Source organism: Psammomys obesus, unplaced genomic scaffold (assembly GCF_907164565.1).
Source record: "Psammomys obesus unplaced genomic scaffold, mPsaObe1.curated_primary_1811, whole genome shotgun sequence".
In the NCBI taxonomy this organism is placed as follows: domain Eukaryota; kingdom Metazoa; phylum Chordata; class Mammalia; order Rodentia; family Muridae; genus Psammomys; species Psammomys obesus.
In genome coordinates, this window is record NW_026596109.1 from 15044277 (window position 1) to 15059150 (window position 14874).

Genomic DNA, 14874 nt, shown 5'->3' on the forward strand with positions numbered 1-14874 from the left:
GCAGGGCGGCTCGGGCGCCCCGGGCCCGGCGGGCTCCGGCTGCAGAGCCAGCAGGCCGTCCAGGCGGAAGAGGCGCGCGGGCGGCGCGGGCGCGGGCGCGGGCGGGAAGGGGGCGTAGGGGAAGGGCGGCGGCGGCGGCGCGGGCAGCTCGGAGCGCTTGAAGCGCTTGCGGCGCCGCAGGAAGCTGCCGTTGTCGAACATGTCGGCGGCCGCGGGGTCGAGCGTCCAGTAGTTGCCCTTGCCCGGGTTGCCCGGCTCGCGCGGCACCTTGACGAAGCAGTCGTTGAGGGTGAGGTTGTGGCGGATGCTGTTCTGCCACTTGCGCGGGCTGTCGCGGTAGAAGGCGAAGCGCTCGGTGATGAAGCGGTAGATGGCGGCCAGCGTGAGGCGGCGACCCGGGGCGTGCGCCAGGGCCATGGCGATGAGGGCTATGTACGAGTAGGGCGGCTTCCCGCGCTGCAGCGGCCGCCGCCGCCGCCTCCCTGGGCCCGGAGCTTCCGTGGGCTCCGCGTCCCCGCCGCCCGCCACCTCCTCCGGCTCGCGCCCCGGTTCGGCAACTGCCATCGGCGACGGCTGGGGCCCCGACGGCGAGACCGAGGGCAGGGCCGGGAAGCCCGAGAAAGCGACGTTCGCATCCATGGGTGGGGTCCTAGGGATGCGGAGCCCCTGCCCGCGCCCCGCAAGAGCGGGGGTCGCAGGTTCGCCTTATATGGACACGCACCCCCACCTCCCGAGGAAAAAGCTTGGACCTGGCCTATAATTTGCTTTCCCAGCCCCCTTCCCGGCCTGGCAGCCCACCTCCATGTTCCCCCACCCTTGATCTAGTCCCTCTGGGCCAATTTTCTCAGACCCTCCCTCATCCCTGAGCCAGTCTCAGCCCCAGCCCCAACCCGTGGTATTTGGTCGCACTACTCCCCTTACCCCGCCCCTTTGGGTCAATCCCAATTACAAATCCACCCATTCAGCACACTCTGCTGCCCTCTCCCCATTTTGTGCCTTCTAGCCGTCAGATCCCCCTCACCCTCCCCCGCTTCCATTCCCTGCTCTAACTTTTCTTTGCTAGCCTTCAGCACCCTGGGTCAGGGTCAGGGTCAGGGAGGCATCAGGCTACTTTGGACAGTAGAGAACCAGAGCGAAGGTGATAGAGGATGGCGCAGAAGCAGGCTGCCTTTGCCGCAGGGGAAGATATTTGGAACCCCTAACTCCTTTCCCTGCTGTACACCCTTCCTCCTTATCCATCCCTGACTCCAGACCTTGTGAACCGGATTTGAACATACAAAAGGTTAAAAAGCACTCCACCTGCTTTAAAATACGCGTGTCCAAAAGGCACATTCCCTCAAATGCTTCCACAGAGGGGAGCGCTGAAAGAACTGTGCTGTCTGATGCAAACACTATCGTTGGGGAGAGAGAAACGGGAGAGTTTTTGTTAAAACACCAGCCTCCACTATCACAGGGAGGGAGCCAGAGGTGAAGGAGCCTCGTCTTCAAGCAGGCAGACAAGATCAAGGGAAATGGAGGCGGAGCATGGATCATATAGACAGCTGAAGGGGTGCTGTGCCAAGTTCCAGAGCCACTTACTGTCAAAGTCTTGTGGGTACAGTTCGCCCTTGAGAAATTTGGGGCCTCCGTCGGACTCTATCTTCTGACAAAGTGTGCCTTGTCTCCCTGTGAATGACCGAAGCCAGCTTTAGGCGGCCTGTAGCCTAGAATGTCATAATCCAAACTCAAGCATGGAGCTCAGGGGCTGCCCTCTTGGGAGTACTCTCACCTGCTAACAGCACAGCCGCCACTTCTTAGCATTTGGTATTTGGTAAACAGAAATACTTTACAGTATTTCACTGGCATTTAAGCTCCCCTGGGAGTTATTATTCTCCCCATTTCTGAGGGAACCAGGACTCTGAGACGTTAAATAGTACACCTTGCCTCACACAAGGTATACTAATAATGGTGGAGCAGGAATGTAACCCCATGGGAAGACCACTGCCCCATCACCACTTTCCTAACACCGTTCTCACAATGGAAGCGTTCATTGAGTGTGGTGGCACAGGTGTATGACCCCAGCACCCACCGGAAGGACTGAGACCATTTAAAGGCGAGGCAAGACTATGTAGTCCTACTCTACCTCAAGCGCTGGGAAGACAGCTTGGTAAGTAAAGTCCTTGGCATGCAAATGTGAAGTCCTGAATTCAGAACCTCAGAACCTACATGAAGCTGGACTAGGCAGCACCTCAGTAGTCCCAGCACTCATATGACAAGTCAGGAGACAGAGACAAGAGAATACCCAGAAGCCTGTGGACCAGCTAGCCTCCTGTAGGCAGAGTGAGCAAGATACCATATCTCAAACAAGGTAGAAGATGAGGACTGACACCAAGATTGTCTTCTGACCTCCATTCATATGCAACCCCAAACACATGCATAGCCCTATACACACGTGTGCCACACCATACACACGAGAGAGATCAAGAGAGAGTAAAGACTTTAGAAATAAATTGCAGTAGAGTCTCCAGTTGCCCCACTGTAAGTGTCAAAGTTGTCTCCCATACTCCTGGTCAGCAGGTACAGGTGCCCATTGGCCTTCACCTCACAGATGTCTCAAAGCACCTCATTTCCATGTTCTAAATGACACCCTCCTTGGCCCCCAGCCTGCTCTTCTGGCAACATTCCAGATCTCCGGAAGTAGACATCCCTTCTTTGAGTTAGTCCCTACACCCAGGCCGCTGCCACACTGTGTCAGGGCCACACAGATCCCAAATCCATTTCTTCTTCAGTTCTGGACTTGGTTCAGCTGCCTCATTCACCAAAAGCTCCCAAGCCAGGCATTTTGCCAATACTCAAGACCAGATAGAAATGAGACAGTCTGGTGGAGAGATGGACAATTACCCACTGAGAAGGGAGTGGAGGACAGAGGGAAGCTGAGGAAGCAGAAAGGAAGAAGGTGACACTTGCAGGTCAAGAGACAATGTCCCAAACAAAACAAGGAGGACTGTTAGAACAGACCCTGCTTTTTCTATCCTTTCCACCATTCATTCTGAATTGGCACAGGCCACCAGGAGCACAAGACAGTGAAGTCAAGTCACATAGCTCACCGCAGAAGAGGGCAAGACAAGCCACTGTGGCTGCAGAGCATAGTTCCCAGTGCCATGGGAGCAAGGCTACCTCTTGTTCAAGCCTGTTTCCTCACCTGCCAAGTGGAAGCAATGCCATCTCCATACTAAGGGATGTATAGAGGGCCTGGCCTGCTGTGGATCTTGACAAAAAGCACTTATTTTCCTGTGTCAACCAGGGGTACAGGAGCCTGCAGGCTATCTTTCCAGCCAGGCTCAGTGCTTTCCTGCACCCAGACTCAGATACAGAACCAGTATTGACAGAGGCTCAGCCTTTCTTGCCTTCCCTTAGGGATGAAGCCTCTCCAAAAAATCCTCTACCATAGCATCTGTGCCATATCTCCAAGGAGGAAATTGTTATTGCCTCCTATGGCTGAATACAGCGGTTTGTTGGTTTGTTTGTTTGTTTGTTTATAGATACCTTCAACTTCTCAGGTCATGTGTATAGTCTGGGACATAATATTTGTTCAGTAAATGATCCTGAATGTATGGTTGGTTTTGCTGATTCTGAGAAGGGTAGGGATGAGTTGAGCCAAAGGGGTGAGAACCCAGACTTTGCCAGTTCTTTGTGCCTGCCTGACCCCCTCCATTGGGCCTGCTTCCCAGAGTGGAGCAAGCTGGTATCAGGGGGCGGCCCAAGGGCTAATCCGTGTTTTCAGCGTGGCTGGGCCCTCTTTTCACAGGCCCTGGGCCGGACGTGATGCGGCTGAGCATCCGGGCATAAGATGGCCAGTGAAGGTGGCCCCTTTCTCATGGGCCTGGATTCCAGGCGGCCCAGCGTCTGAGTGGAGCCCCTGGGGCGGGAGGAACACAGTAGCTGGGCTGGGCAGCCCTTTGTCTGACCACACTGGGTGGATATTCAGGCTGGCAGGAGGGATTAATGGCGAGGGATTGGCCCTGGGGCCGGCCTTCCCACTGCCCTTTGGAGGCCAAAGGCCCAGGTCAGGGCACACAACGTTGATGGCTCTCCAGATAGGAGTGGAAATTCTCACCCTTGTCCAAAGCTATTTGCACTAGCCTCCAAGACCCTCTGTCCCAGCCCTGGCTTGAGACACACCACTAACTAGCTCAGACAGACTTGGAGGCAAGGAATGGAAGGTGCTTCTAGAACTTACCAATCACTCTCTAAGAGAGACAGGGCTGTGACTTAAAGTCATGTCAGGTCCTTGCCCAAGACTCTCACCCATAATTGCCCATACAGCACTCTGAAAATAGCTATATTAACCCAAAGAGGTCCCAAGAGGCCAGCCTGAAGCCAGGCCCCCTTCCCCAATGCTTTCCAGAATGTTCCCCTGAAGACCTCTTGTTTGAGATCTGATTTTTATTTCAAAGCTCTCTATCAAAACCTGGAAATATCCTATACCTCAGGGGCAGCAGTAAGCCTAAGGCAAGCTGAAACAGTCTCTGACCACCCAGGTGCCTGGGGGTTCTATGTTAGAGCTATGCAGTTTGTGGCTCATTCCTCAGGCATCAGGCAGGCAGCTGGAGGCCATCTGGAAGCCCACTGTGGTGACACCCTTTCTGACCAGGCTGCTCCTGCACCAGGCCTGAGAGTAGATGTCAGGTGTTGCCTGTAGGCCTGCTTCCTGAAGGGCTGAGCTGGCCCTGATGAGCAGCAGTGTGGACCTGCCTAGCAGGAGCACACAGGGAGGGATGAGGAGAATATGCTTTTCTCTGTGGTTCTTCCCTCCTTTGGTTCTTCCTTCCTCAGGCTGCCATTCCACACATCCCAAGAGTGCATGTCCAGGCTGCCTGGACGCTGGGCCCCAGTGAAGAGCTAGACTTTCATCTGCTTTCACTATGTCAAGGAGGGGACAGCCAGGCAGCTGTTCTCTGTACTCAGTGGTCAGTATATAAATCTGGCAGAGTAGGGGTTGCGGGAGAGGAACCTCACCCAGCCTGGCCGAGTGAGGCTTCCTGGAAGGGGTGAAGCTCCACATGGCCAGATGGGGAAGAACAGCGAGTGGATTAGGGGATCATTCTCACACCCCATAACATCTCTCACTGCACTTACTTACTGTGTGTCTCTCTTACTGGGCTTTGAGTGTAGAGTCTCATGTCTCATATTTGAGCCCTGGCCATTAGCCAAGTGCCTAGAAGGAGTAGCACATCAATAAATGTCCACTGGATGGTGAGACCAGGCTGAGTACTGAGGTCTGGAAGCAAGAGCCTATGGCCCAGCCTGCGAAGTGAAAGATTTGGTGTTTTCCTGAGCATCACAAGAGTCGCCAGACATGTGTTCTTAGAGCACTGCCGGCATACTCTGGGGGCTGGGTGACTATGGCCTCTTAACTGTTATTCCCATGGTGGCTGGTGTCCAGAGTCATGGGACTGAGACAAGAGGCAGAAAAGTCAGATTGTAGAGGACTTTATTTGCCATGTGAAAGGGACTTTTGAAAAGGTCCCAGCAAGATAGTGACCAGAACTCTTATTTGGATTCCTTAGACTCTGGAGAGATGAGCTTGAAAGGAAGGCCTGCCCTGTAGTGAGATGTTCATCCAGGCAGAGACAGTAGGGGGACAACAGACACTTTGTTCCCATAAGCTCTCTAGAAGGAGTGCCTGGGGCTGTCCATCTCACTTGATGACTTATAAACAGTCCAGAATCTACCACCATCCTCCGCTTCTTTCCTCCCTTCTCCAGTCTCTTCCGCTGACTGAGATCTGTCACTCCTCAGAGCTTTCTCTCAGATTCCTTTTTCTATGCCCTTCTGTCTCCATCTCCATTTCAGCATTCCTCTGCCTGCCTGAGAGCTACTTTGCTGGTCTCCCTGCCCCCCTTCTCTTCCCAGGAGGAGAGCCATGCCTCACTGTGGTTGCTGAAATACCAACAACGGGTTCATTCCCCTGGCAGGCACCACAGGATGGACCTGTGCACACAGACCGCTGCACTTGTCCCATCTCTTTGCCCTCTTCCTCACAGCATACACATTGCCACAGAGCCAAACAGCAATTGTCACAGTTGGAACCAGGTCCCTCTCCACTCTGAGCCTTTGCCAGATAAAATCACAACAGCCCAGTTTGGCATCTGAGATACAAGCACAGCCCCAGAGAGCCTATAGTCTCCTACATTCTTTATTGCAGCAAATTCCATCTTTTTCCTCTGAAAAATGTCACTTCTATGGTGTCAGATCACCAATAAATAATCCTATAAGAAGCCCCAGGGCCTTCTCAGCCAAGGGCAGAAGGGAAAGGAATCACCATTCCCCCTGTTCCTCAGGCCAAGAGAAGCTCTTCTTCCCTAACCCGCAAGCACCTTCCTTTTTATCTCCTGAAAACTACTATCAGAAAATAACCATTTTGTCTTCTTGAAACCATTTCTCAGGTCCTTTTTCCTTCCCCAAACAACAGGTCTGATTTCTTGCTTGCTGGTATCCAAAGAGGCCTCCACACTTGTTTCCAAGGTAAAAGTGTATGGGTCTGGAGTGAGGCTGGGCCATTCAGTTTCCAACTGCAGAGCTGCAAAGTTCCTCGGGAAGCATTTGGCGAGCCCGTTGCCGAATAAGTGAGTGGGGAAATAACCACCCATGTCCTGGTTTCCAGCTAGGAACAGCTTTGCCCTCACTGCCCCCTGCATAGCCCCGTAAGCCCACAGGCTGAGACCCCACACATGGTCCCTACCTTAGCAGGGTCCAACCTCAGCTCAAGCTCAAAGTTGGCTCAGCCCTGAGGGTGTAATTCCAGCTGCTCCTAAGCCACACACTCAGCATCTGACGTATGCTCCCTGTCCATCAGGACTGTCAGCGTTCTGACATCTACCTCTCCTCTGCAAGCCCACAGCCTCAGTGGGCTCAGGCCTCCCTGGGTCTTATTTCTGGGGAAGTCTACCAGGGCTGGATGAACCAGGAGAAAGATAAATTGGAGCCTGGTTTGGAGAAAAGCGAGTTTTAGCTCCCCACTCATCCACTCATCTGCATTGTGTTCCAGGCAAGTCACCCAGCATTGCAGCCAATGTCATACATACCTGGCAGATCCAGAGATGGTCTAGGCCAGTGACTACCAACCTCCAGGCCCTGTTGCTTAAGACGTCTGGAAGCCACATGGCTCCCAGTACTGCCTGTAAGCTGGCTACACAGTGCGCCCCCCACACCAGTACGATTGTTTCCCAAATGCATGTAGAGGTTTCTGTGATGGATAAATATAACCACATTTAAAAGCTTTTCAGTTGTTTTTATTTTTGTCACAATTTTAAACCCACCAATGGATCTTGAAAGCACAACTACTATCATATGGGGTAGCAAGGAGGTTGTTTTTCGACCTCCATTCTTAAACTACTACTAGAGTGCAATGTGCCTTCTTTATAATTTTGGACAGCGAGATCAAAAAGGAAGAAAGACTAGGCCGAAGTCTGAAAACAAGCCAATGCAAAATCAAGAGGCCTTCTTCCTGCATGCCCACAACAGTCTTTATATAGCATCTGACCGGTGTGGGCTGGGCTGGGCTTCAGAGCCAAAGATGAAGACCAAAGCTCCTTCCTTACCTCAGGGGCTGACAGTGGAGTAGGGAGTACCTATGAATGCAGACAGAGGCTGAACAGAGACTTCATCCTAATCACTCAGAGAAAGCCGTTGAAGCACTCACGTGGCAAATGTAAGGTTCCCATTGCACAAGAGGCCCTCAGTTCCAGCGTCTGGAAGCGCTTATCACTTAGGATGGTTTGGCAGCATTCAGTAGAAAGCACAAAGCAATTAAAGCTGTAGAGGAATATAGTTTCAATCTAATGAGGGGTCAGAGGTAGACTAGGTAGGGTTAGGGCTCTGTCTCAACTTTCCCTTGATGCTCTTGGCTATCCATCATGAGTGGGCCTCATCTTCTGTCTGACACAAGACAGCAACACCCAGATCTGAAGGTCTTGAGTTCCAGAACAGAGTTATCACTTCCATGACTGTTTTTTCAGGAGGTGAAAGTTCTCATTCACTGCCCCCAAATATCTCAGCTCCTGTTGGCAGATACGGATTACCATCCCATTCTTGGACAAATCACAGTGAGGAGGAATGAATGACTTGTTAGCTTAGGACCTTCTTAAACCTGGGACTGAGCATGGGTCATTTGCTCATAAAGCAGGTTGCTGTGTGGAAAAGTAAATAGTGACAAGTGAATATATATACATATATATGTAGGTATGTAAATGTATACATGTATATATATGTGTCTGTGTGTGTGTGTGTGTGTATGTATATGTATAGATGTCAAAAGGAAAAAGGAAGAGAATCCCTCAGTGGTGTCTGCTACTGAGGAAGAAGAGAGGAAGCTGAAGGCCACGCTGGAGTTGACTCAACAGGGAGTTACTTAACAGAGAGGCGTCCTTGGTGCACGCATAATCTGTCATATGTGAGGTATGCTTGCTGCTCTGGCTCACCTGCTTGGCTTTCAGCTCCTGGAGGCTAGGCCAAGGACAACTATTTGTTATCCTAGGATAGATCATTGAAGAGGAAAAGACAGCACATGTCCTCAGTAGAAAGCACTAGCTTCCATTTGAAAAGTATTCCGAATAGGGATGAGTTATAACCGTCCTGAGAAATTGTTCAGTTGAACAATCATGCAGGAACAATAACCCTGACCATCATGAGCCTTGTGATGGTCATCCTTTAGAGAATTAGGAGAGGATGTTTGTTTTCTTTCGAAACATTGACCCCTCCCAAAACAATCAAGGCTCTATCACCTTGGAGCCTGAAGGATACAGGTCATGGGAAGGGATTACGACAGGGAGAAGGGGAGGTAGAAAGCCAAGAGCTAGTGTTCGAGCCAGTCCCAACTTGCTTTTAAGAGTGTGTGTGCCTCATCTAGGTTTTGCTTTGGGTGACATCTTGTTGGTAGTTTGAAGTGAACATGGGGATATTTATACCACAAAATCTGGCAAATGCTACAAATCAGGGTGCCCTTGACAAAGATCTGTCAAAAATTTACCAGTTTACCTCTTGCCAATAGCCCAACTGTTAAAATAATCAAGATCAGTTGATAAGGAGATTTCCCCCATCTGACTCAGTGGGACTCCAGAAATTAAAAAAAAAAAAAAAAAAAAAAAAAAAAGGCCAAAGGAGGGTCCTTTGGGACATGGAAGAGTAGACACTTGTCATTTCTTTGACTCCTCAGGCTCACATCCACTGATGGAGCGTATGTCCTACCTAGGCTCAGGTCAGAGCTTTAAGTAATGTCTTGAATCCTTTCAGTAGCTCTATCAGTCAAGCCTGCCACTTTTTTATACTAGGTTCTGAAAAAGATATGACTCCATTGTTTATGTAATTCCTCCATACAAGAAATTTATCTAGGGCATGTGTTTAGTAATGCGTGTCCAAGGGAAGTCATTACTGCTGTTTATCACAGAATAAAGTCAAACCTGATATTTTGCCATCCAGATGGATCTATCCCTTAGAACATTAGGCAAACACACACACACACACACACACACACACACACACACACAACACACACCCTTTTTTGCCCTTCATAGTAGCTCATTCCTTTAATCACAGCATTCATGAGGCAGAGGCTGATGGATCTCCATGAGTTTGAGGCTGGCCTGGCATTTACAGCAAGTTCCAGGCTACCTAGTGAGACCTTATCTCAATAACAAACATGCAACAACAACAAAAAATAACGATTTTTATTATTTATTTTACAGTTTCTTTCTTGTTTTGATCCTATCTACCCCTTCTCCAGACCTTTTAAGATCTACCCCTGTTTCCTACCACCCAACTTTGTTTATTAAAAAATAAAAAAAATCAAGAATAATTTGTGCTGCCCAAATATTCTTGGATATATGGTGTTCATCTGGAGAGTGGTCTATAAATTAGGGGTTACACTCTTAGAGAAAACTGTCTCTCCCTCTCCCAGCAGCTAACAATTGCAAATAGCCCCACACCTTGGGTAAAGTAGAATCCCTGTCCATGCTGGGGCTTTAATTGGGTTCAGGCCTGATGCCACAGCAACTGTGAATTCATATATACAGGTGTCCTGCTGTGTCTGGAAGACTCTTTTCCCTTGTAGTCATCGGTTGCCTCTGGCTCTTACACTCTTTCCAGCTTCTCTTACTCAATGTTTCCTGAGTCTGGAAGGGGCAGGGGTAGTATACATGTTTCCTTTAGCGATGAGCATTCTGTAGTTCCTTGTTCTCTGCACAGTAGCTAGTTGCAGATCATTGTGTTCATTTTAAGAAACATTTAATGATATGAGCAAATGTGTCATGACAAAATGGTATATATTAAAAGTGTGCTATAAAAATTATACACATGGCTGGAAAATATATCAAAATATCATTATGTTTTATCTTTAGGTGATTTAAAATTTTAATTCACTAAAGGAATTAAAACTATGAACAGAAGGCTAGGTATATAGTTCGATAGCACAATGCTTGCCCAGCATCATGAGGTTTCTAGGCTTGATAAAAATATATCCTCCCTCAAACTGTGAACATGATTCACCAAACTGTGCTCTTGTAACATATACACTTTACTGTGAATATGTGAATAGTGCTACAAAAAGGCTCAAAATTTACAAACACTTGTGGCAGATACTGAACAAAATACATACTTCTGGAAAGAAAATGGGGTAATTATTTCATAATCTACTGGGTGTGGTGGCACACCTCTGCTGTCCCAGTTATCCCAGTGGCTGGGGCACGGGGGGCATTTAAGCCTGTGAGTTAAGAGCAGCCTGAGTAGCACAATGAGATCAAAAGGAGGAGGAGGAGGAGTTGGGGGGCGGGGGGAGTCTTAACTCTGTGCTGCAGTGTTTATGTACCTTGAATCTGGAGTCATGTTTATTGAATACACATTCAAAAATGGCTTGATTCCTGGCTGGAGAAATGGCCCACACTTAGAAACACATGCTGCTCATGGAGAGGATCTGACCTCAGTCCCCAGCATCCATGTCAGGCCTGAAACTCCAGCTCCAAGAGATCTGACACCTTCTGCTGTCTCTGCAAGAACCTGCACTCACGTGTATATAGCTACACACAGACACACATAAATTTTAAGAGAATCTTTTTAAATGCTTTGTTTCAATTTTCAAAGTATAAATATTAAGTATACCTGAATTTATTAACCAGGGAAATGATTATTTCAAAAACTATCTCCAATTTATAGATGAAAGTGGAGATTCAAGGATCTGTAAGGTACTGCCCAGAACCTTCAGCTAGAAAATAAATGGTCCTGATTCCAGGCCTATTCAGGGGTAGCACCAGTGAGTACATTAAAGCTTTACCTTTGCAAATTACTGCTTCCCTAGAGAATTCCCATTTGACTAAAAAAAAAAAAAAAATAGAGAGCACCCAAGTTTTGAGCCCATATCTTCTGGCTTCCTGGGTACCCCGAGCCCTGGCTCCTGGCTTGCCAATCAAGTACCTCTTCTACCACTACCCTCCTAGGCCAATAAGTATAGTCTATACAATAAGGTAAAGATGGCCTAGACTGCCCCATAAGGATGAGATAAGGCAATCACTTGCTCTAAGACCTAGAGCCGATTGTACATCTCCCAGAACCCCAGGAAGAGTGCAAAAGTTTGGGTGGTGAAGAGGGCAGAGCCTGGAGGCAGCATCTGGAGCAGCTGTGCCTCTGAAGCAGACACGCAGTCATTAGCAGGGTTCTGACATGTTTTGGAGCCAATAACTGCATGTTGACTTCACAGCCCACTGTGAGCAGCCACTGCTCAGGATGTAATGAGTGTCTTTCCTACAGGGGAGGGCCTTCTGCCCTCCTTCCTGCCCTTCTGCCTGCCTGCACTGTTCTTATGCCGGCTGCTTGTCTGGTTGGCATTAGTGATGCCTGTGTTCCTATTTTTAGACTTATCCCATAGTCTTAGGACCAGCTGTTACAAGCCACTGTGGGTAAGGGTGGGCCAAGGACCAGCCTGGTTGGGGAAGAGAATTATCCAATCCAGTGCTTTGCTGTAAAACTCACTTCCTTTTCTCTCTCCAAGATTCCACCAAGGGATCTTTTTTTGTCTCTTCCCCATCCCCCTCCAAGAAGCTAGGAAGAATGAGAAGAAAGGAAAAGAAAAAAAACAGCCTGCTAGAAGAATCGAGATGAATTTGCAGCTTCATCTTCCTTGCTTGCTCACTCTTCCCATTCTACCTTTCCCAGGAAGCTTTCTAGTGATGTCTGCCCTTGCCACAGTACCTGTGCTTCCCTCTGTCACAACTTTTGTCATGTGAGGTACTGAATGCTTGTTCAGCTCCCTCTCCTGCCTTGCTGAGTGCATCCTGAGAGCTGAAGGTGTGAATTATTCCTCTAGAAAGATTGCCAGTGTCCAACATCAGACCAGGGGCAGAAAGATACACAAAATGCAGATTAAATAAGCAGTTAAATAAAATTGATGAGTGATAAAATGGAGTATTAAAAGGGACAGGACAAGGCCTCATTATTTCACAGGAAACTGAGGCTTAGAGAGAGCAGAGAGAAGATACTGTAGAAGTCACAGCTTACAAGTGACAAAACACCAACTCAAAGCAATGATTTTGAAAAGTGAGCTAGGGACATACATTGGCAGTCCATCAAGACAGGGGTGGAAGAGGCCTCAAGCATGTGTGGGATGGAGCACTTGTGAGTCCTCTTCACGCCCCTTTCACTCTCACAGGCTGCCTTGTTCCAGCTGGGTCCCTGGTTGTGAGTGGCTCCCTGTTCCCATCCTATTTCTGCAGAGAGAGGATGTGAAAGAGCTGTAGCTGGGGAAAAGGGTTCTGAGAGATTCCTAGAAGGGCCCACACTCTCATCTGACTAGGTACCAAAAGGGGTGGCAGCTTCCAGCCAGCTGAAAAGCAGTTCTCCAAGACACATGGAGACAGCATAGATACAGCCCTAGAGACCTGTGGGGACTGGGCAGCAACTATATTTAAAATCCACTGGGATCCCTAAAATTCTTGGTGCATTCTATATTCATGAGCTACTTCCATCCACACTGTCTATCACAATGCTGTGAAATGTTATCATTTCTACCATTCTGAAGATGGGAAAACCTGAAGTCTAGTTGATAAATAAAAGTTTCAGAGAATTATGGACTCCGACAGAACATTTAGTCCCATCTTCTTGGTATATAAATTAAGAAACTATAGCTTCAAGAGAGTTGGGGCATTCCTGGAGTCATGGAGAAACTCAGGAGGATGGCCCAGGATTGGGAAGAGTATTTAGGGACATCTGATTACAGGTGTATCTTCAGAGCATCTACCCTGCTTAAGATAGTTTTGCTTCTCTTTAAATCCCACACACCTATCCACACAACTGTGGAAACAGCTGCTACAAACTGTGTGTGTAGTGTGTGGTGTGTGTGTGTGTGTGTGTGTGTGTGTGTCTGTGTGTCTGTGTGTCTGTGTCTGTGTCTGTGTGTATGTCTGTGTCTGATGCTGAGGATTGAACCCAGGAGGTTTTATACACCCTAGGGAAATTCTCTAGCATTGAACTACATTCCCAGCCCAACTATCAATTCTTTTTTAAATATTTTATTTTTTATTTTATGTGTGTGTGTGTGTGTGTGTTTCTGTGCATATTGGTGCAGTTCCCACAGAGGCTAGGAGAGGACGCTGGATCTTCTAGAGCTGCAGTTAGTTACAGATGATTGTAAGCCACTCAAGCTGGGTGCTGGGAACCAAACTCAGGTCCTCTGCAAGAGCAGGATGTGTTCTTAACCACTGAGCCATCTCTTCAGCCTCCCAACTTTCAAATATTAACATAGTGATCAGATACAATGAGAACCTAAGTTCTTTGGACTGCAAGAATGTGGTGTTATTCTCTGTCACTCTCCAGTGCCTTCCCAGAGCAGGCCAAGGCAAACCTTCCAGTGCCCTGCATAGCTCTCCTTGCTCCAGATGTACTGGCCTCCTGGGCGATTCCTGGCAAACAGTAAAGATCGTGTCATTTTCTATGTCCATACCTCTGAGGTAGCTCCTCCCACCAACTCATATATCCATGTGGACCTTTCTCGAACCTTTCCTACTTCATTTCTGCTCTTAGCACTTGTGCCCTTCTGAGACAGATCTGATATTGTCAGCATTTAAAATATCTCCTACAAGCCCTTGTTTGAATACTTGGTCCCCAGCTAGTGACTATATTTAGGGAGGTTGTGGGGCCTCTCAGGATGAAGTGGGCCACTGGTGGAGAGCTGTCTGTGTTAACACCTACCTGGATTTTTCTGTCTACTTCCTGGCCCACTGAGATGTAGGGAAGCTGTGTTGTAAGCTCCTCATGCCACTATGCCTGTCATGATGGACTGTATCTCCTGGACCAGGAGCCAAGATAAACCTCTCCTCTTTAAAAGTAACTAATATAGCACCATAGTATAAAAGTCTCTTTGTAGAGTCTTTCAGAGGCCCTCTGTGGTAGGCTCCTATCCTGTTACTTGTTTTCTCCTACATCCAATGTCCATCCCATTTGTCTTTCTAAATGAGGATTGATCATCTTACCCCGGGTCCTCTTTCTTGTTTATCTTCTTTAGGTGTATAGATTTCAGTATGTTTATCCTATCTTGTAGGTCTACATAAGTGAGTATATACCATGTGTGTCTTTCTGCTTATGGGATACCTCACTCAGGATGATCCTTTCTAGGTCCCACCTTTTGCCTGCAAATTTCATGATTTCCTTGTTTTTAATTGCTGAGTAGTATTCCATTGTGTAAAAGTACCACAATTTCTGTATCCATTCCTCAGTTGAGGAACATCTGGGTTGTTTCCAGGCTCTGGCTGTTACAAATAAAGCTGCTACAAACATGGTTGAGCAAATGTCCTTGTTGTATAGTTGTATATATATATATATATATATATATATATATATATATATATATAT

At 48.2% G+C, this 14874-nt stretch overlaps 1 protein-coding gene across 1 annotated transcript in view; it reads right to left on the reverse strand.

Moving 5' to 3' along the window:
* Foxe3 (forkhead box E3) overlaps positions 1-639 on the reverse strand; it is a 1232-nt gene extending 593 nt beyond the window's left edge. Inside the window, exon 1 of the mRNA XM_055629081.1 lies at positions 1-639. Coding sequence (XP_055485056.1) covers positions 1-639 — 639 coding nt within the window.
* Between the last annotated feature and the right edge of the window lie 14235 nt (positions 640-14874).